Source organism: Trachurus trachurus (assembly GCF_905171665.1).
Source record: "Trachurus trachurus genome assembly, chromosome: 13".
NCBI classification, from domain to species: Eukaryota; Metazoa; Chordata; class Actinopteri; order Carangiformes; family Carangidae; genus Trachurus; species Trachurus trachurus.
In genome coordinates this window covers 28,279,957-28,302,171 of record NC_139892.1, presented here as the reverse complement: position 1 = coordinate 28,302,171, position 22,215 = coordinate 28,279,957, and the positions used below count along the sequence as shown (strand labels likewise).

The 22,215-nt window shown below is 43.5% G+C and overlaps 1 protein-coding gene across 1 annotated transcript in view; it reads right to left on the bottom strand.

Annotated features, from left to right (window-relative positions):
* robo2 (roundabout, axon guidance receptor, homolog 2) overlaps positions 1-22,215 on the bottom strand; it is a gene marked incomplete at its 5' end in the record, with an annotated part of 156,892 nt that overhangs the window by 42,919 nt on the left and 91,758 nt on the right. The window contains 6 exons of the mRNA XM_083984825.1: positions 132-256; positions 4,057-4,068; positions 5,351-5,487; positions 14,322-14,460; positions 14,995-15,115; positions 15,223-15,380. Coding sequence (XP_083840951.1) covers positions 132-256; positions 4,057-4,068; positions 5,351-5,487; positions 14,322-14,460; positions 14,995-15,115; positions 15,223-15,380 — 692 coding nt within the window. The remainder of the gene's footprint in view (positions 1-131; positions 257-4,056; positions 4,069-5,350; positions 5,488-14,321; positions 14,461-14,994; positions 15,116-15,222; positions 15,381-22,215) is intronic.

Below are 22,215 nucleotides of genomic sequence, written 5' to 3'. Positions count from 1 at the left end.
CACTAGAAGCAACAACAAATGATGAAACCTCCCAGCTAGGAGAGCAATATGTTTTCATGTGTATGAAATAATGTGAAAGCATGAAAAAAAAAAGAAAAAGAAACTTTTCACTGTTCGTCAGGTTTTCTTACCTGACTTCCCTCCTTCTGCCAGAAGACTGCAGGCTGAGGGTTTCCTTTGGTTTCGCACGGGAAGGTGGCAGTGCGGCCCTGAGCCACAATTTGGTCCCTTGGACGGATGACAAACTGGGGTGCAGCTAAAGTTAAGGGGCAAAAACACTTGATGTTAGTAGTGCAGTGGTACACAGTGAGGCCAAACATCAGGGCTGGAGATTATCAGGGCTTGGGGATTTCAAGCAAAAAACAAGCAATATACCACATGGTCAAATCAAAATGGGAGTGCTGTACAGAGCTTCCATGCAGCGTCATATCCGTCTTTTGCTCTCTAATGGCTCTGAACAGAGGGGAGAACACCAATGACCATCATTTCCATGGTAACCAGGTTGGCCATTCATCCAGGTGAGGCTGAGGCTGAATGAATGACAGCCACATAGGCATTCACACGAGGTAGCGCCTCGGTCACAATGGCATTAAGATCGGAGACAACACCCATGCCCCGGAAAAACATCCAACACTACGAACAGGTAGAGACATACAGGATTAATCATGTCGGACTTTCCATATGTGAGATTTAGTCTGCATCATATTGCATCTCAGAGAAAAGCTGAGAGCTGTAGCGGTTCGGCACGTCTGATCAAAGCTGTATCAAAAGGGAGCGTGAGACAGAAATGACTGCTTCTGTGTTTGCTACACTTCAAGCCAACACCTTCCCATCACAAAGAGTGGAGCCTTGAAAAGCTATCAAACTTTGAAATCATGGTGTGAAGCTTTCTCAGTCAATATTCACGACTCCATCAGGAGAGAGACCAGTTGTCACACACTCGCAGTCTGGAGAGAGTGAGACATTTCTGACTGACAACTTGACAGATGCAGTTCAATAAAAAGGAGAGAGGCGTGTGGAGATTAGATACAAGCGCTTTTGGTGTACGCTGTCGCCTCTCTTCTGTCCCTGACCAATCCCTGGTGGTGAGTTAGGTGGGAGGGGGGCGTGACTTCACAGCACACTGTCCTCACATCGCCACTTGTTCATTTATCATGATGATGAATCAGAGTTTCATAGTTGGGATAATAATGGAAGACAGGATGTTTCATTACCCGTAGCAAACTCTCATACGAAATCAACACAAAGTACAATGTTTTATATAGATGGTGAAGCATTAATCTGTGTACCTATAATTAGCCATGTCCAAATTGTAAGTGGAACTACAGGGTTTTACTACATTTGCAGCTGCAGACCTAAACCTCTGAACAAGTCTGAACTTTGACCTGAGGTCATTTCCTGACAAAAAAAGAAAAAGCTGCCACCATAACCATAAGTAGGTGCAGATTATGGGTGGTTGAAGCTATTTTAATTTCTTCAGATTGTTGTAAAAATTTTACGACAAAAAAATAAAAATAAAAATCTGAATTGTTGCAACGCTGCATCTTGCACTCTTTCTGTTTATTTAGACTTCTTTGTAAGTCCTTCCACTGACAAGCCAGCTGGTTCTAGTAAGGCCAAACTCTTCCCATTTGGCCGGTCTCTCCATGTAATCCCTTTTCGGGGGTGTGTATTTGTCAAAGATACACACAGTTGGGAATGGTACAGATGGCTACAGATTTACTGCCTTCCCGTTTGGCCTTCTGCAGCTTGGATATCTTGTGGCTCTCACAATGCTGGGCCTGATACAGAGCTCCTAAATCATGTTCTGGCAAGGTCTCTGTTCCCTCCCTTCTCTTCCTCTGCTCTGTTTCATCCCACACATGGCACTACTAACTACTGACCAAAAATATGGTCCAACACCTAACAGAGTGCACCCCTTCTTTCAGTGCATGCTGCTCAGCACTGTCCTTTCTCACACTCTCTTCATCAGTATTTTTCTTGTATTCTCATACTTCAGTATTTATGGTACTCTGTCTGTACTGTCAGACATAACAATGTCATGTGAATGTTCCTGAGGTTTTCTGAGGTTATTGGTCTTTGCTTGTATGGGTGATTGTTTGTGGCTGGATGTCAAAACAAACAAGACAAAGTGTTGTTCTGCTAGATTTAACCAAATCTAATAAAAGAAAGAACATTATTTATGAATCATCTTCATTGTAGCAAGTAACTTGTTCTTTTTGTTGGAGATGGTCTTTTTTTTTTTTAGTAATGAACTAAAGATGTGTCTATTGTACTGGACTGTTTGATCCCTGGATTAAAGGGTCAAATCAATCAATCAGTGGTGATGCTTAAGTATGTGATGTGGTCATGTGGTTAATACTGCAATATATCTCTTTTATTCCTTTATCTAACTTTCTGTTTACGCATGGTGATCTTTTCCCGGTGGCCTGAGATTAATCTTGGGCTGATTCTCTACTCATGGCACTACGGTACCTTTAATCTTCCTTTCTATCTTTTAAATTACATTTAAAAATGAATAAAACACTCTCGGGAAATGCCGTATGAAGGGGATGGACCTACAAAAAGGAGAGGGAGGCTCACAGAGAAGCATAGATCAAAAACTCAAACAAATCAAGAGGAAGCCAGCGTGCGACAGTTTCACAGCTTGGCTCAGGGCAAACTCACACTGGTCCTGTTTTGATTCAGAGACCTTTAATGACAAGTGAGAGGCTCCTTCCTGTCCCTTGCTAAGGAAACACGTGATGAGGCGCCCATATTTAATTCATGACAAGTCACATCTGCCTGGGTTGGAGAGGGCTCAGCATTAAACAGCAGCCAGGGTGAAAAGAACAAATGGACATAGAGAAAGACGTCCATTCAGTGCACCCAGACACACAAACTCAGAAGTATTCCTTCCTCACACGTTCAATCATATTTTATTCAGAAGTCGACAGCAATTACTGTCTCTTCCCACAGGCAGGGTTGAATGTGTAATTTCCTCCATCTTCTCGGAAGCTGACAGTTTGACAATCAGAGAACAGCCACTGCTGTTTTGGCAACCAAAGTCCTGCCACTGAGGCAGTGTCTGGGTTTTTCTGCCAGTCAAGCCTGTCTTGACACACTCCTCTGCCATTCTTTGCTTCTCCCTTCTTTGTCTTGCCTTATGTTTATTGTTGCACATTCACTTTGGTTCTCCTCTTAAAAATCACACCGTTCTCTCCTCATACCCACTGTCACTCACCTCCTCTGACAGTATATTATCTTAAGTGTATCAAATGAGGGGTTTGCCTTGACCTTTTCTCTATCTATAGGGAAATAAAATCAGATTGCCCGCTCAGTGTTGAGGGGCTCAGAGAGATAGAAGCTTCTCCAAAACAAACAGATCTCAGTTTTGTCTTCCAAAAATCGACAGATGGCCTCAAGACTTGCAAGTTAAACACGTCCCAGACCATATGAGATGACAATGTCTGAGACTATCAGACTGCCAGCCTACTCACTCATTATAAAGGACATGGTTTAGAGTCTAAAGAGCCTGCAGTCTGCGTCACTTCACTTGATAAATCTGTGCTATAACATGTTGAATGCACCAGTTCCATCAGCTGCTGATAAAGAATACATAATGAAAATACAAACCTACAAAAGAATTGCCAGATTTTGTGCCTTCTGTTTATATTGTGATATTCAAAGATATGTAAACTGATTCTCTTTTAAATGAAAAAATAAGAAGCTTTGACATGATTAAATTGCGTTAAGACTGATCATAGTTACAACAATTAAAGCAGTGTCGGGTTTAATTTCTATATAACATGAATACTGAGCACGAATCAACAGACAGACCTTGTGTAATAGTGTTTTACTGTGTTAGTGATCCAGGTAGAAATATGAATCTCTAAAAAAACTATACACACAATTTGCAAACAGTAGTTCTAAAGGGAAGACAATGTGATGTTACACCTGTGTTAATAAAATACAGTCATTTAAAGCAATGGTAATTGATTGTCAAGCAGTCGGGTGCAGTTGTGTGTATGGAGAGGGCATGCAGGATGGGATCAAATCAGAGGGATGGGTACTTACCGACAGGGCGAGCTGGAGACACAATAATGGAAGAGTGGATACACAAAAGAAACAAATAAGGACACAGACACACAAACACACAAAATGGGAGAAGAAGAACAGAACAAACATAAATAAAATAAGACAAAAAGAAATCAAAGTCAGAACGAATGATATGTTGTGTTGGGGCCAACACATTTCTGGAACAGGGAAACATGACAGAGAGGATCCAGTAGCTTTTGTCCACTGGAAAGTGATTTTTAAAACTTTTTTTGACACACTCAAAGTCTCTCTCTCGGACCTGAATGATTAAGGCATTCAGGAATGTGCGTCCACTGGTGGTCACCAGTGTTCAATTGCATTCAATTCTCTGTGGGAGGCAGACACTTCAGCTCCGCAGAAACATATAAACTACTGGATCTTCGCTGCTCGCATTAATGAAATCTGCAATTCTACAGGTGGCGTGTGTTTGTAATAGCAAAGCGAGGACGTGTTTATAAGTAGTATTGATGGATAGAGCAGGAGAGCAAGAGTAAAAAAGGAAGCAAAAAAGATTTCAAAGCCTGTGTGAAGACAGCATGGGGGTAACATCCACAGACTGGAGCTTCTGAAACCCCCACACTCTGTCCAGAGGGGCTGATGCAGGTAGGGGTTCTTCAAAACACAATGGACTGCAAGAGTTACTTTGTTACTGTACGTGTCTTCACTGTCAAGTAAAAAAAAACACAAGAATGCTACTTTAAAAAAACAGCTTCCAAAAGGTGGTATAAGGGAAATCAAGCCAGACTTTGTTTTATCTCCTTGTGGCCCCTTGTGTCGCTCCAAAGCGTTCCACTGGGACCTGAAACACTTGGGTTTAATGGGAAGAAGAGTGGTGAGAGGGAAGAGGGGGAATTATGGCTATGATGTTTTTATTAACCTTGCAAACCCCAGGTGTTGGACTGGCAGTGTGCACCAGTAATCTGTGAAATGGCTTTGCTGACTTTGTGGTTACAGCGTGGAGGGTTAGCGTGGCTAGCAGACCACCTCGACGCAGGGGGGGGGGGGGGGGGGGGGCGCGCAGAGTGTGTCGATGCTGCACTTGGAAATGTAAATAATTAAGCAGATTCATAGACTGGCTACATCTCTCTTGGCTGTGGGAGTCAGCACTCTGGATTTCCATTTGTGTAAAGGAGACCCTATGGAGTACATTGCCAATCTAAATTTCATATGGGTTTATGACCATAATAACCTCAATGGTCCGTGGCTTCTCTAAGTGTTGTTATGTGCGAGCTAATGGGAGGAAAAATAACAAACAAGCACAGGTGTTGTGTACCTCTGACTGTGAGCGTGGCGGAGGCCTCCAGCTTTCCCACGCGGTTCTCCGCCACACAGGTGAACACGCCCTCGTCGTTTACGGACGCCTTCTTCACTCTCAGCATGTAGTCGTCCTTGTCATACTTGATCTCGAACCTGTAAACAAAGACAAAATATCATGAGACTCAAGTTGCCCCATTCAGCTTCAAATGCAAAATATAACAAATTCAGATAAAAAAAACAAAACATTAATCCTACGAACAAATAAGATGTGCTTCAGTATTTCAGCCGTGAACCCGCTGAATTGTCTGGCAGTAGCCGTGAAAAGTGTATTTCTTCTTGGAGAGGTAGACAGAAGTACAACCGCTCATTCTGACAAATGGAGATTGCAACGAGGAGGATCAATTATTCAACAATGAGACACAGCACACAGAGAGGTGTGCATCCAGTTGGAACCCACAAAACTCGTTCAATATTCATGAGATGTTTCTCTCCCCCCCTCTCTCTGTGTATATATATTTGTTTAAACCATATTCAGAGGTTTGCTTGTGTGAGCATGTGCAAAACTGCCGCCTTTGTGCAGCTACAATATGCGCACAAATGTACGCTTGCAATGAGTCTATACAGACCTACGCCTTGTTATCACGAGGCATTTTTAACTGACTGAATCAATACAGCATCTATACTGAGGCAAAGTTGTCTCTGATTCTGTTCTGCTGTAGAGGCGAAATGTTTGTGCTTCTGTGTGTTTGCAGTTGGTTCTGTGTGTTTGTGTGGACCTGTATGAATTGCATGGTAGTTGACTGTGTGTGTGTGTGTGTGTGTGTGTGTGTGTGTGTGTGTGTGTGTGTGTGTGTGTGTGTGTGTGTGTGTGTGTGTGTGTGTGTGTGTGTGTGTGTGTGTGTGTGTGTGTGTGTTGCTCTGGTTTGTTGTTCCAGTCTGTAATTGAACAGGGTGCTGTCCTGGCAGTGTATAAGCAGTGCAGTGGCAGGGGTGGCGGGGCTGTGTGACGGTGGTCTGTCAGCCTGACAACCTGTCTGCTGTCCACCGTCTGTCACTCACAGACACGGAGAACAGAGCTGAGATAAGCAGATAAAAGGGCCACTGCATTTCAGCTTGACACTCTGCTGGCCCTTTAAATCCTCACTGTAAATTTTTCATGAGTTTATGGAACATGTTAAATTATTAGTTTGTAGGGGGGGGAAAAAAACAATATTGGTAAAACTGGTGCAGTCTCTGTGGCTTTTGGCCTTTCAATATACTGTATATACGGACTGCAGTCTGACGCAGTGTTATTTTGGATTGTACCAACTGAATCGCCCATGTAAAAAAAAAAAATCACACAAGGGCTTCATCTTTTTTTATTGTACTCTATGCTGCCTCCAAAACAATCTTAAAACAACTATTAAAAACATATCAAAGAACCAGTTGGGCAGTGATGTCTGCCCAACACAGAGCTAATCCCCTCATGAGATGGAAAACACAGTCACAGGCTGGTTTCAGAGCAAACTACTGTACACTGGCCGTGTTCATTGTAATTTAGCGGCTCAGCACAACAGTATGTGTTTTTAGTAGCTTCTGGAGGACAATAGAGGAGCATGCTTTAAATGCTGCATGTTTTTGCAACTAAGATATTTAGAAAAACATAAGGATTCATAATAATATGTATTATTCTTAGGATTTCTGTAGTGTTTAGTCTGAATTATACATTAGACAGATGTGGCAATAAACTATGGTTTACAGCAATACTTTCTGAAGTGACTTTAGAGTAACAGTGTGCTATGGTCCATTTCCCTCAGAAAGACCCCTCTGCCTGACCATCAGGTGTATTGATGGCTGCTTGCCACGGGCAGCTGCAAAAATTAATCTGTCCTGTCTATCCATGTCTTATTTTTTTTGTCTGCTGTTATGACATTTCCTGAGCAAGCATTCAAAGGCAGCTTTATTGAAGCACATTCCTCAACTCTGACTGCCAGTTCCACCTCTCCACACATGTACTTAAGGAGCCATAATGATTATTTGACTGAGTCATGACTGAATGCTTTGTTCTAGAGAGAGGGGATGTACAGTTCAGGTAATGGTAGGGGACGTGAATAAAGCATTTATTGTTGACTTTGAGTGAGTAGCATCCAGAGGAATGAAGCAGCACCTTTTGGGACAAGCCCGCTGTCAGATGAAAGACAAACAAGCTAATAGATAGAGCATCCTCATACGCCATGCCCTCTGGCTAGGTTGGGTGGCACAACATGAACTCCTGAGAGGAGTGAGAGATGATGAGCAAAAGAGTGACAGGAACAAGTCGGGGCTTAGGGAAAGCACCAGGACTCCATAACAAACCATGATGAGAGCGAGTGAATATGTAAATTGTTCCCAGTACTCTCAATCAACCCACGCTAACCTGCTAAAGAAGGATGGTAATGTTTCCTTCCTGCGTTTTCACTCCATTCTCAAGAATCAAGAGATTAATTTTCATGTAGTACAAAAGCAGCACAGAGAATCTACAGCAGTCTCCACTTTTAAATATTGTATTAAAAAAAGACCCACTGCTATTCTAACAGCTCTGTGAAGTTGTGCCTGTGTACAACAATGCTTTGAACTAAATGCTAACATGCTGATGTTAGGGACATATAGGGTTTTCCATATTAGTTCCGTGTATTAGAGTGTTGACATTTGCTGATTAGCATTAAAGACAAAGTATTCCTAGGGCTGATGGGAATGTCATTAGTTTTAATGAGAATGACTTTTCCAGGGTTTACCGAGATCATTACGATTCATTCTCTCTGTGAAATGACTGTATATACACAAATTCATTGTAATCCGGGATTCATCCTCTGGGCTGATAATCAAAGCTTTACAATTCCCAGGGGGTGGAGGGTGGCAGATTGATCCTTCACTTTATGTCAAGAACAGGCATGAGAGCGGCAGATATTGTCATCACTTATTGAAACGTGAACAGTTCGACAGCTCCTAGAGGTTCCCACAGCCTGATCGAGCGCCTGCACCGCGGAGAACCCACATAATACACACATACTGGACAACATGCTTATTGTTCTTGGCCCCGTCTCCATCAATCTCTCAAAACAGAACCTCAGGCTGGTCCATGACTTATTAGAGGGAAACATGAGCCCAGTCAATCTGTAATCAACTTCCTATATGGAATCAGCCTGGATGACAAGATGAGTGGAAATACTCAGGGATAAGAAGTAGTTGTGGCCACACACACATGGAAGTACACACAGCAAGGGAACAGTAGCTCTTTATTGCGACTGGATTGGGGCAGAGCTCTGTTCTCTATTAGAGGAGGAATGTAATTGCACATGTAGAAGGGCTGTGGAAAGGATAGAAGAGCCAAGTTCACCCTGCCGGACTCTCCCTCCTTTTCAAACAGAAAAGGCACACTGTACACACAGACGCACATGCTCGCACAAAGAACAAAGTATACAATCATCCAACACATCCACACATGTGCAGAGTCATTCACTAAAGCAGGGAGATGAGGAGTGATGGGAATGTAAGCAAATGCCAAGACAAAAGAGCTTTTTTTTTTTTTTTTTGGCTTGTCAACTTGATGCGTTCGCTACACGTAGCAGGCTGTAAGTGAGATGAAAACTTTATTGGACACACTTTAAAAGCATTACATCTCACAGATCATCTTAAAGGATTTGCCTTTAAACTGTCCATCAGGAACACAGTCACCCGTGTTCCACCTTCAGACTTGTGCCAATGTACTCACCATAAGAGAATCTTATCTCTTGGTTGTGTGTGTGTGTGTGTGTGTGTGTGTGTGTGTGTGTGTGTGAGTGCGTACACTTATCCACAAAATGACTAAACCTGAGAGGATCTTATCTGCCTCTCCTCTGTGTACATGTGAATGGGACTGGCAGGAGCCTGAATGGGTGTGTGCACCAACTTGTGAGTCTCAACTGGAGATACAGTAAAGGACTAATACCGGTCTGGTCTCGAAGGCTGACTGCTCTGACACAAAGTCCCTCTCTCTGCTCCATTTATTTCTGACAGTCTGATCCAGTTTTACACCATCTGACTGCTACTTTACCTCAACCTGATCAAAGGAGCTGGAGTCTACCTGTCCGGGGCCTTGTCACCCATGAGAGGGAATCAATTAACCGCTATTGCTTCTCATCTTCCTTCTGTAAGGCCCTTAGCCAGAGCTCCACTCCTTCTTGGCACACCTCGGGGCCTCAGCAGGGTCAGGGGCCGTCCAAACAGTCTGACTGACATTCGTCACCTTATCCAACATTAATCAAAGATCAGTGTGGCGAGATTTTCAACCCTGTGGCTGTGGCTGGGGAAAGGGGAGGGGGGTTGCGGGCAGCAGATTGATCCTAAATTTGTCTTGTCTCCTTACTCATCACCACAGCAACAGTGGCAGCAGCGCAGTCTTTACTTAGTCAAAGTGGTTTGGAGCAGATGGAACCGTTGCGCTGGAAAATGCTGCAGATTGAGCGGGAAAAAAAAAAAAAAAAAGACAAGGCAAAGCATGGCTCACTGACTGATTCCTGGAAGCATAGTTTCTCTCTCAGTGCGTTTGTGTGTATGTGTGTTAGAAGAACAAAGGATGCACAAACACAAAAAGCACTGAGAAAGTCAGAACTATAGTGTACAAGTTTGCAATGGAGCTTTCTCTGCAGTGAGGCAAGGAGAAGACCATTTCTATATTATTCCATGAAGGTGAATGAAAAGCTCTGATACATAATAAATTATTGATTGCACATCTCTAATTAATGCTGAATCGTATTTTCCATATCTCTGTACAGTACAATATTGTACCGTTATTGATACCCCCAATGTCAATAAACCCTAAAGATAAAATATACGCCTAATCATCAGCAGCAGCCGCTCCTCTAGGCAGCCACCTTTCACATGCGCTCTCATAAATACCAGATGTATCCACTTATATATCAAGGGAAGTAATGGAGACAGGAACCGTAGCCTGCCGTCTTTTCATTCTGCTGAGTTGCGGAGGTGAGAAATCACTGAAACTGGATGGTCAGCATAACAAAGGCGCTGCTGTCACACTAGCTTTAACAGCTCTCTCAAATAGAATGACCCACACACCTCTATCACACACAAACACACTTACACACACACACACATATACGCACGCCACAAAGGGATTGAGTGAGAAAGAGAAGCTTTTCTGCTGAATGTTGCAGGGGCTGTGCTGTGGAGGTCAACAGGGACGAGGGGAAAAGGGGGTGGGGGGGCAGAATACAGATGGTCTGCAAGACCAAAGGGGCTCTGATAAGCACAGGAGAGGGCACAAGGGTCCAGAGCAAATGAGGAGGGAGAGGGAAGGCAAAGGAAAGAAAGACTTGGGCTACAACACACTTGGTATAGGCAATAGGAAATCACACACATTGCCTACAGTCTTTTCTCTGTATAGACTGTGGCAGAACCTTCTTCTATTCAGAGACGAGCCTCTCTTTCTCTCTGATGTGGGAACAGCTATTGTGTCACTTCCCCAAGACTCTGAAGAAATGCTTAACAGACGGATTTTAATCTGACACTGATAATGATGTGACACTTTGATAATTTGGTAAGAACCGAGTAATCACAACTACATATGGAGGACTTGATTGTTAGCCACATTATGGAAAGACTTGGTAGATACAATATCTGCTCTAAGTCTGTCTCGAGTCCTCGCTGCTCTCCAGCTGAGCGGAGACACATGCCAGAGGTTTTCCCCAGGGAAGACACACAACTCCACATCTGAGTCTAATCGTATGTATATTGGTAAAAAGAATGAAGCCTTTTTGTGCTGGATTTATTTCTCTAAGGGGAGGGGGGGGTTGGGTGATTTAAATATTACATGTGCTGGTCAGTGATTTTAATCCCGCCCGGAGCGGATACATGTGATTTTTCTCCTCCTACCATGGCAATAATTAAAGCCCCAATTACCAACTGTTGTTCAGCACACTCATCGGTCCGTTCATAATTTAGGTCCTGTCCTTCGAGACACTTTGCATTTTTATTTCAGGAATTCTGCGCATGACAATGAAAGAAGTTGAAAAAGCCTTTGTGACCTAATAGAAACATGCAGTTTTATCTGAGGTATTAAAGATAAAGAAAAAAGGAAAAAGCCATTACAAGATCAAGAACCTGCAAGCTCATAAAATTGGCTGATCTAATTTCAGCTACAGGTAATTATTTTGTCTTGGCCAGTCGGCCTACCTATAACTAATTTCACATGTCGTAGTTGACTACATGTATTTAACACCGGCACCTCACACACTCCCATCTTTTCCTTACTGGGAGGAATTCAATTTCACCTTGAGATCTTTGTCTCTTAAAGAAACAGGCTCTGTAATTTAGCATTAGTTGAAAAAATGGCTATTAAAATGAAACAAAATATGAATAACAGTGCTGTAAGTAAGTCTGATGAATAAATTAACCTGAGTAAGTATTTCCTTAACTCACATAGAAATATCTAAATTCCCAATCATAATTAATGCACCTGTAGCTCCTTGACATTTTAATTTAAATAGACACAGTAGACACTTTGACATGTGTCAGACTCTAATTTTAATGGTTCCACAGGGATATCTTCAGGGATTTCTCCTCATAACATATAGTAAAAGAAAAGAAAAAGAAACTGGCCTACTTTACTACTCTGCAGCACCAAAGCCTGTTGACGAGTGTCCTGGGGTTGATAAGCTAGATTTTTACAAAAAGAAAAGGGTAAAATACCTACAGTGAGGTAAGATAGGCAGTTTTGTTGTCTTTGTCCTCTACGTGAAATCGTTCTTGAGCTGTCTCTATCTCCTGTTCCCTCCCACAGAGACTGAAGCCAGTGCCATCCTGGCGTGCTTCATGTCTATGTGCCAGTGTGTGTGTGTGTGTGTGTGTTTGCCTGGGAGGCTGCTGGAGCCACTGAGCATATTAAAGACCTGTTTACTCAGCTGAGGCTCCATTTCCCTTCTCCCTGGTATAAAAAGTTACACACACACAAACACCCACAGAAAAGACACAGGCGTATGTGAAGTGTGTAAAGGGACCAGCAAAGACAAGTTGAAACAATTCCATGGCAAAGAGCGAATGGCCTCACTAAGTGTCTTTCTTTCTACAGCTTATCATAATAATAAGGACAGTGTAACCTTTTCGGGTAAGGAGCAAACAAAGAGCACCCCCCACTGCATATAGAAGTGCTTGATCTTTAGTCGTCTTTCATTCCTATATGGAGAAGACCACTACTGATCCAGCTACACAGGCCCAGACTGTGGTGACACAATGGCTGTGCTACAATGGTTGTGTTTATTTCTTCCCTTTTCAGAGCACTTGCCAGTTATCAAACTGGAAGCTACTGTATTCTTGCGTGGGATTTTAAACAATTCCTCTGTCAGTTAGAGAGGAGCCATGTTTGATGTTTATTAAGCGAGGATAAGGAGTAGACAGAGCAGGAACAGATCGTCACTTAACAATATGAGGAGTCTTCTTTTTGGCACGCAACAAAGGCGGCAGAAAATGTCAGGATTAGAATATCTCAGTCCTCGTTGCTGCCTGCTTCAAAGCGAAACTGGTGAATTAAATATAGCGAGGAAAACAAAAGTTTTCCCAATGTGATTAGAACCTCTGCGATATTTATCGGTTCTTAATGCTGGCAGTATCTTTTTCATGTGCTCAGTTTTTCTTTTTCCACATCCAAATAAGGCTGAACTTCAAAGGAATGATACAGTGAGCAAAGACGCGGGCACATGACACTCATCCTACTCCATTATAAATCTGTTAATTAGTGTACAAAATGAACTCATTTCCAGAGCCAACTCCCTATCAAAGACATGAGTGAAACACTTTTATGTGTTTGCTTTGGCACAGCGCTCATGTCCCACTGCCCAGTGAACCAAATCCTTATCAGGCGCAAACAACCCGCCCACGCTGGGCTCTGTAGCTAGCCTTGAGAGATGTCAGGTCCTCTGAGTGTATGCTTTATGACGTGATCCAAGCCGTGTGCGACTGAACTGCTGGCTGGGGACAGAACGCTGGTCTCTTTGAAGTCCACTCCCTGACAATGACACTGTTGACTGCGAGTCCGGTGACTCACGGTGAAGCAACAGGCTGACACACACACACAGGACCTAACAAGAAACAGTATCACTATGTAATCAGTGGCTTTTTACAGCACGGTGCAGGAGCCTACAGCTTGAAGTCTGTAAATTATAGACTATACTGCTTTTTCTTACACCAGTCTCTATTTTTATTTTTTTTTTGCAAATATGAGTGTGTGCTTGTGTTGTGTTAGTGAGGGGCTCGCAGTCTGAGCGGGGTTAAATGTGTGAAGGTGGGAGTGATTATCTCCTGGTTTCAGAGGTGTCTGTGCCAAGACTTCACCTGAACAGCTGCACCTGTAAACAGACACTTGAGGGTCATGTCAGTTGCTCTACTCTGTCTCTTCGTATCTCCTGTCATTCTGTCTGTCTCTTGTCTCTCTTTTTTTTTTTTTTTTTTTTTTACAACTCCTCTTAATGTCTACTTTTCAACCTGCCTGCCCACTTACCTGTCACTCAGTTTTAATTGTCTAGCTCAATATCTGTTTGTCTTGATGTCGAGCCCTTCCTTGACATGAGACACTGTCTACCCTAGTTATGGCTGTGGCAGCTGGTTTCTGGGGCACCCGGCCGGCGCTGCAGTCATTTTATCCAGAATGCGTAATGTGCACTGTGTACAGCCTAATGGGGCTATTTATTGCCCCCTGGCAGCCAAGCCAGGTGAGAGCTGGCAGTGTGAGTTATCATTAGTTTGAGACAGTCACTCACACTGACATCAGCTCCTTTGCATTAAGTGCAGCCTGTCACATCAATACTACACACACACACACACACACACACACACTCACTCACTCACTCACTCACTCACTCACTCACAGGTATGCACAGGGAAACAGATACTCAAAACTGACTGAGAGGAAATAATATTAGCACTGTCTTATTCCCCTGAAATAGAGCCTTTTTTTTCTCCCGGAAAATATTGCTTACCTCCCACGGGGGACATCACTATCATCCTTTCTCCAGCGTACATTGGGTTGGGGGTCTCCTTGTACCTGGCAGTGAAACTCCACTGTCTCCTCTTCCAGGACCACCTGGTTGATGGGCCTCCGAAGGAAAGTTGGTCGTTCTGCAGGAAGGGCACAGAGAACAGAAATAGATAATTTGATGGTGTCAGTGTACGGTACTGTATGTCTATATCATATATGTATCATTCCATACAGTGGCCACTTCCTACAGAATGATCCTCTCTATTGTAATATTACAATAATATTAAATAACTAACTTGATTCTTGTTCTTTCGTGATCATTAACATGTTCACAGAAGTGAACCAACACAAGAACTGAGACCTCTTTAACAAACTTTTTATTAGTTATATTTCATTCTCACTCTTTGTAACTTCTTGACAACCTAGTGCTGAATAGTGCACATGGTCCAGATTGTATGTAACTCGTTGAAAATCATCACTATCAAGAATTCCACAAGAAGAAGAAGAACACTTTCCCTCAACCTATTCCCACATTTGAGCACAACATACAGTACATTTGAGGCACGTTGCAATTACTCAGTGCCTGAGAATATGCGGTAACATGTATTGAAATGGCTGTTACATCAGTCAAGAGAAACAAACATTTCAGGAGAACTGGAGGGAACAAAACTTACCAAACACTGTGACTTGTGCCGTCTCGCTCTCCCTCTCTCCAACCATGTTGGTGCCCACGCAGATGTACATGCCAGCGTCACTCTTTCTTGTGTTGGAGATCATTAGCTTCCCTCCCCGAATCTAAAGAAAAAAAAACAAAAAACATTTTCCATTGTATACACGGCAGACATTGACAAATGTGCTTCCTATTCGGTTGGGTTATAATACCAGATGGTAATGATACTCACAGTGATCCTGTCATCCTTGTCATCGATTCGCACTGTGTCCTTCTTCCAGTAGATGGTGGGTTCAGGATGGCCTCTGGGAGGTACACACTCAAGGATTGCTGGCTCTCCTGCTGCCACGACCACATCTGTGGGGTTTTGTCTGAAGTCATCTCGCAGCACTAAGGAGAGAAAAGAAGGCGAAGGTTAATGTTTTTTCAATTGAAATGCATATATGGTTAAGTCCACTATTATTCAAACGTCTAGTATGTTGTGCGGATCCAATGCAGTGTGACTTCATGTAACATTCATTGTGGCTATTTAAATGGGATGCGAAGCTTCATCCGGCTAGGCAAGCACAAGTGAAAGCTAATTGGAGCTAATGGAGGTCCCTGTGGAGGGAGCAGAATAAACAGAGACATAATGCCCTGAAGCCTCGTGTCATTCACATGTGAGGGCTCACGGGGGTGCAACACCGCTTCACTCCGCTGGCATGTACACACTCTCAGACTTACACACAAGCAGATATGTGCTAAAACACACACACACAAAAAACAGTGGGTGGTCTGATGAACAACTGTGGCCTTGTATCTTATCACCCCCAGGTAGGCCTTTCATCACACAGATAGCCTCTCAGCCTGCCTAGTGCTCAGCGACACACAAAACCAGCTCATTATCAAACGACGGAAAATGATGTCACACACAAACACACACACGCAAGCAAGCACAGAAATACAAGGGCGCTAACACCAACATTGAAAACTATCTCTGAGAAATTAAATCCTCCGTTAAGAGGTGTACTCAGGGCATGATACAACTTCCATACTAATGAGTGAACATACAAAAATTCCTAATGCAATTAAAAAAGCGGTTTAAAAGTACAAACTGGGGGTCACGCTGGCTCTCCCGCTGTGTGTACTCAAACAGATCTTTCACCTTTTGATCTACAGTACAAATCTAATCCGTGGAGCAGCACTTTAGGAATTTGAGCTTCAGCGGTGTGTCCATCTGTGCAGAGACGAGGGACACGTGATTCCCCCGCTGGATAAAAAGGACTGAGTTTGTTGGATGATGTTTGAAGATGCTTGAGGAGGGCTAAATTAAGGGCAGCACCACAGGTCCTTATGTAAATTCCACATGGCACAGGGGACAATGGCAGGGATGGCCGGGATTATAAGAGGGGATAACTCGTCCCTGCGCTCCAGGCTTCTCTCATCTCTTCATTCACTCTTCTAACCCTCTCTACAGAAAGCCGCGCAGCCGATGTCTTCTTATTTATTTTTTTAGACGAGGGAGAGCCAGGCGGTGGAATGGAGGAAGCTTTCAACCCAATTATCTTGGGGATGCACAGGGGTACAGAGTGGGACTTCGGTGTGACTTGAATTCAAATGAAACCTTTACACAGGGGTGTTAGGAGAGAATATAGAATAGGTAGAAGTAAAGGTTTTCTCTCTCTCTCTCATGCCGGGCTGCCCTTTAATCTAAAGAGCTAAGCTAATTAGCCAGCTTCGGAGTGGCAGACCCCCTGGCCTGGCCAGAGTGGGCATAACAGCCGCCACCACTAAGCTCTGTGTATTTGCATTACAAATAGCAGCCCCGCTGTTTAAAATCATAGCCTGGTTTAGACCATATACTGCCTGTTGTTTTCAAGATCACATTGGATTTAATTGCTCCTTTCCATTCAGTGCTGATAGCACCCATGGGATTTTGTCAGAATCAATTTTCTCTGAAACAGAACAGTGACAAAAGAAACACTGGTTAGGTGCATCATTACTGTGCTTGCACCGTGCTGTCTAATCTAATACAATACTACACCGCGCGTCACAGTAAATGCATCCCTACGCTGCAATCTACAGTAAATAAATACAAGCAGAGTAGAATACACCAAAATGACAAAAACTGAGAAGCTGCACACACTGTGGCAAATAAAAGACAACATGCACACACACTTGTTGAGGACAGGACAAACACTGGGTTACAAACAGCTACAAGCAAACAAACAGAGGATACAACACTGGTCAAAGGATTATGCCCCGTGTGTTGGTTCAGGGCTTGCTAATACTAAGACTCTGAGCAGATACATTTACTAAGTAAATGAGTGGAGGGCCAAATTCAAATAGACTTTAGTACACTATCTAATCCTATCTACAAGGCCACTAGCATCAAGGTCAACCTCCCGTGGTTAAAGCAGACACTCCACTCAAATATCCATCCCCTCAGTGGAGGGTTTGCCTATAGCTCCATTATCGTATGAGCATGTTATCTACTGGTCGCCTGCAGGCATCTCCATGAGCTACACTACACTATGTCAGCGATCATAAGCCAAGAGCAAGCTTTTTAAACATTTTTTTTTTAGAACCACAACGTAACCGTTTTTCTCTGTTAATCTATGTGAGGCGCATTTGATATGAGTGTATCATTAAGTGGGTCTGTGCATTTGCTGAACCTGAACTCTCCACCTCCGAGAGCCTGTAGGCACTCGGGCCCGAATCAGTCGACAGACGCGAGGTAATTGCCTTTCAATCCCCCTGAAACACTCAACTCATCTTCCACTGAAAACATCTCACCTCCCGCGGAGTTGCAGCAGGCCCCAAACTCTGCCGTTTTGCTCGCTCGCTTATTAATATTTATATATTTTTTACATTTACACCTCTCTGTTGGCAAGTACTACATCTGTCAATCCGGCTGGAGGCTAGAAAGAACCTCATATCTGGAAAAAAAAAAAAAATTCATCTGCATTTGCCTCTCGTCTTTTATTTATTTATTTATTTATTTATCTGGTTCCCCAAATATCAGAGGAGTGGGTTGATTTGAATGAAGGAGCAGCAGGCAGGGGGCAAAGCATGGCAAATTTCGCAGCTCCTTCAGCTGGCACCGATTCAACACCTTGGAACTTAAAGGGAAGGGGATTCAGGTTGCAACTTGCACCGTTAAACAGCCAAAAGGGTTGAGATCGGAAGTCTTTGCCAAAATAAAAAACAAAAAAGAGACACCCACACAGTTACTTTGTAAAGCAGATTGTCGTACATTGACAGAGGGGGGGGGGGGGGGGGGGGGCTATGCCAGCAACCATTAGCAAGTCTACATGTGTGCGTTCAAATCTGAGAAAGACTAACAACAACAAATGAAAAAAAAAGAGAAAAGAAACAGCCGGACGCAGATACGTGACAGCACAAACAGCTGGCATCATAGCGGCGGGGGTGGCAGAGCAAGGACAGGATGAGAGGAGATATTTTGTACAGTGCGCCCTCTTCTCCCGCCCAAGATATTACTCACTGGAGGATGACACTGCTTGTCGGTAAGATTAGTGGGGAGCCTTGACTGAAGCTTCCAGCCAGCATACTGAGATAAGTGCTGACAAACACATTCACCTACAGGAGCGTACCTAGCTCTGGTTCACAAAGGTTGCACTTGCTGCCACAACACCACAGACTGATGTCTAAAAATCTAATTTTTTTTTTTTCCGCCCCTGCTCTGACATTCACATCACTTTGATAGACATTCAGCGCGCTAACACACACACAGAGAAAGACAAACCTATACACGCAAACCCGACGAACTACGAGGCATTGTTAAAAGCTGCAGGGCTCGGTATCTTTTTTGTAATACTTAAAAATGTGGATGTTTGCGTATGTTGGTGGTTGTTATTATTTCTCCCTCTCTATTTACTGCAGAGAAAAGGCCCTCCGTGCTTTCATAGTCTCCTGAGTCAGAGGCTAAGAAACACAGAGAGAGATTACAACAGCTAGAAGCCCGGGGCCATACCCCAGCACCCAGAACCACCACCTTCTACCCACACTCTGATTAGAAAATAAACCATGCACACACACTCATGCACACACACACGCACACATATAAACAGGGAGAGCTGTAGAGAGGTAGCTCCCAGCTATAATATCATTTCATTCGAGTGCTTTTTTTTGCGCTTCATCCGGCAGAGTGCTATTACAATACTGCCATTTTCAATTCCGCCCTTAGAGAAGAGAGACAATATATATGTCACTTGACAAAACATACCAAACCTAGTCTATGTGCTGTCATTGGTGTTTTGTATTACTGTTGATGCTGAGGGCAGAAGACGGATAACGCCTTGATATATAATATTACACAGCTAAGGGAGATGCGCCCCATTTGTCTGGATGCAAGCTTTTTTCTTTCTTCAGCTCTGACTCGCTCATTTGCCCTCCCACCGGCCAGAGGTAACCTTTGCCCCCGCATCCAGATACAGAAATTACCCCCTCAGCAGGCAGGCAAGCAGCAGGTCCGCACATATCCCTCTATATTCCTCCACTGAGGGGTTGCGGGTCAAACCAGAGAAACAGCTGCAAAAATATGGCCGTCTGGCGGTGCCTAAGGCTGTACCCCCTCTGAGAACCGAGCAGAGCCTCTCATCATTAGCACAACTCATCACCATCTCTCTCTGTCTGTCTCATTCTCTCCGACCACCATCAGGGGTCATTCTCTCTTTCTTTATCTCCTATCTTCTAAGTTGATTTTTTCTCTCCCTTTTTTGTGAAATCCCATAGTGTTGTCCAATGTCTTGCTTCCTCCACTTTTCTTTTACGGGCTTGTCAGTGATCTCTCTCTCTCTCTCTCTCTCTTTACCGACTGCAGATTAGGTTCTGCAGATGAGGCCATATACATGCACACCCAATCATTCTCCATAGACCATGGCCGAGCCTGATATGATCTCCTCCAGCACTCTCCCTATCTGCAAATCCTGGGCTACGGGATTGTAAATAACACTGTCACTTTCGCAGATAAGATGCAGCAAATATGGAAAAGAGTGAAGGTAAAGAGAATCATATGGCCGACAGTGATATCATAGCGGGGGGAAATCACAGGTGGTGATACCATATGAAATGTGCATCCTTAATAGAGCCTTGGAGGGGATGAAAGAAACAGAGCATGTGCGCTCTTGTGAGAATGCTGAGAGAAAAGAGGAAAGACATAACCCAACACAACGGGGGGAAATGACGAGAGGGTGGCTGATCAAGGTCAAACTGTAGAGGTGGTGAGCAGTACAAAGGTGCTGAATAGATGGGGCTGACTGTAAATGAATGGGGTGCATTCCATCAAACTCATGCCGCACACTGTGCATCTACCTCTCATTCAGTAGATAAGCCTAAACAAACATCCTTATTTAAACAGCAGCCCCATTCAAAGCTCATTTTTCAAACAACACCCCTAATTTGGCCTAACAAGCCCCTGGGCAGCACAGTAATGACAGTGAGACCACAGTGGGCGATTCTGCTGCCCGATCCAGGAAAAATGTGTGGCTCTGCTCCTGAGAGACGGTGTAATTAACTCTTAATGAACCTGTTTCCTTTCTACTCTTTAACAATGCCAAAGACACATGTACACGCAGTAGACCAGATTCCCATTCAAGTGAATGAGAAAGTGGTCTTGAGACTTTAGGACCCCACTGTAGAGACACACACGTGCACATACACACACAATTCAATTTAGCCTAATCCATGCTTTATGGTAATGTATAGCTCATTAAAATGTTGGTTAAAAACTCATTAAAATTCACTTGAAGAAGTAATGGCTTCATTACAGTAATATGCTGAAAAGCAAAGAAAAAGACAAGTAAGGACAAGGAGAAGAAAGACGGCAGAGAGCGACAGCTTTCTAATCACTTAATTGTTTCTAAAATGGAATACATTTGCATAATAAATAGCGATGTGCTGTATCCTCCTTCTATCTTTTCCCATTCTCATAGCACTCAGTAATTAACAGGCACTACAATTAAAGATGCATTTTGCCCCGAAATGATTTTGGTGGCGTTTCCAGCTTTCGTTCTGTTGTCTTGTTTACGGTCATGAATGCATCAGGGGGGCTTGGCAGACACGTACAGTGCGCTGAAACTGGAGCTGGCTGATACTGACAAACAATGTGCCCATGGGTCTTTGTGCCTGCTCAGATAAGCCACGACGTTGTGCTGATGCTTGTGCTCAGTCCAGAATGGACACTTCACAGCCGGAAGGGGGAGTAAGACGTTGAGGGAAGGAGAGGCAGGCGGGAGGAGCGGCTCAGACAGAGGTGGGTATCATGATAGAGCAGGTGGGGCTGCTTCCTGTGCTGGGTGACAGAAGAGGGCAGAGGAGGGAGAGTGAGAGGAAGGAGAGAGAGGAGGAGGAGGTGGTGGTGGAGGAGGAGGAGGAGGAGGTGGTGGAGGGCAGACTGGCAGACTAGCCTCCTGCTAATGCCCTCTCTCTCTGGGAAATTAGTCTGCTATTGCATCAGTCCTATCTGAATGTGATAGATCGTACTGTGGAGCAGATACTGGAGGTTTATCATTGAGAGTAATAGTGCTGCTGCGCTACAGAATGGCTGAGCAGGCACAGTGCTGTATTTTGAACATTTGGGAAAAGCAGTCATGTTATCTTGTTATGACTAGAGATATTGATTTTCATCAAAAACAGAGTTCTGTAAAGCAGGTTGGTCATGGCTGTGGTTTTCCTATTTAACCAAGATATAATTTTAAACTCTAGTGGTTTCACATGTGTGAGGAGACTCGGGCAGAAACACGTCGCTTTGCATCAGGACTGTGTTAGAGCCACATTTCTCTCATTAACTCTGACTTTTTTTGGTAATGAGTTACCAAACAACTGGACTCTAATACAGCCCGCAACCTCATATTCATTATGCCTGGGAGAACCCACAGGTCTTTGAATGGAAACTGAGCCTTCCCCTCATGAGTAAACACATCTTCCATCTCATTCTCCTCTAGTCCTGCAACACCTTAACGTCTTTAATATCTCCTAAAATGTCATCCTTGTCATCTCTTTCTCTCGTCTGCAAAGTTATTATCTATATTTGTGCCTTATATTATAATAATATATATAATATTATAATAATATTATAATATATGAGCCCTATGTAGCACTTTACAATTTTATAATGGGGCTATGTAGGTGTTAAGATCCCAAATATCCAGCTGTGGCAGATTCAAACCAGAGAGGGAATTTTAGACAATGTTAAAAGCCAATAGGATAGAAATATCTTACATGT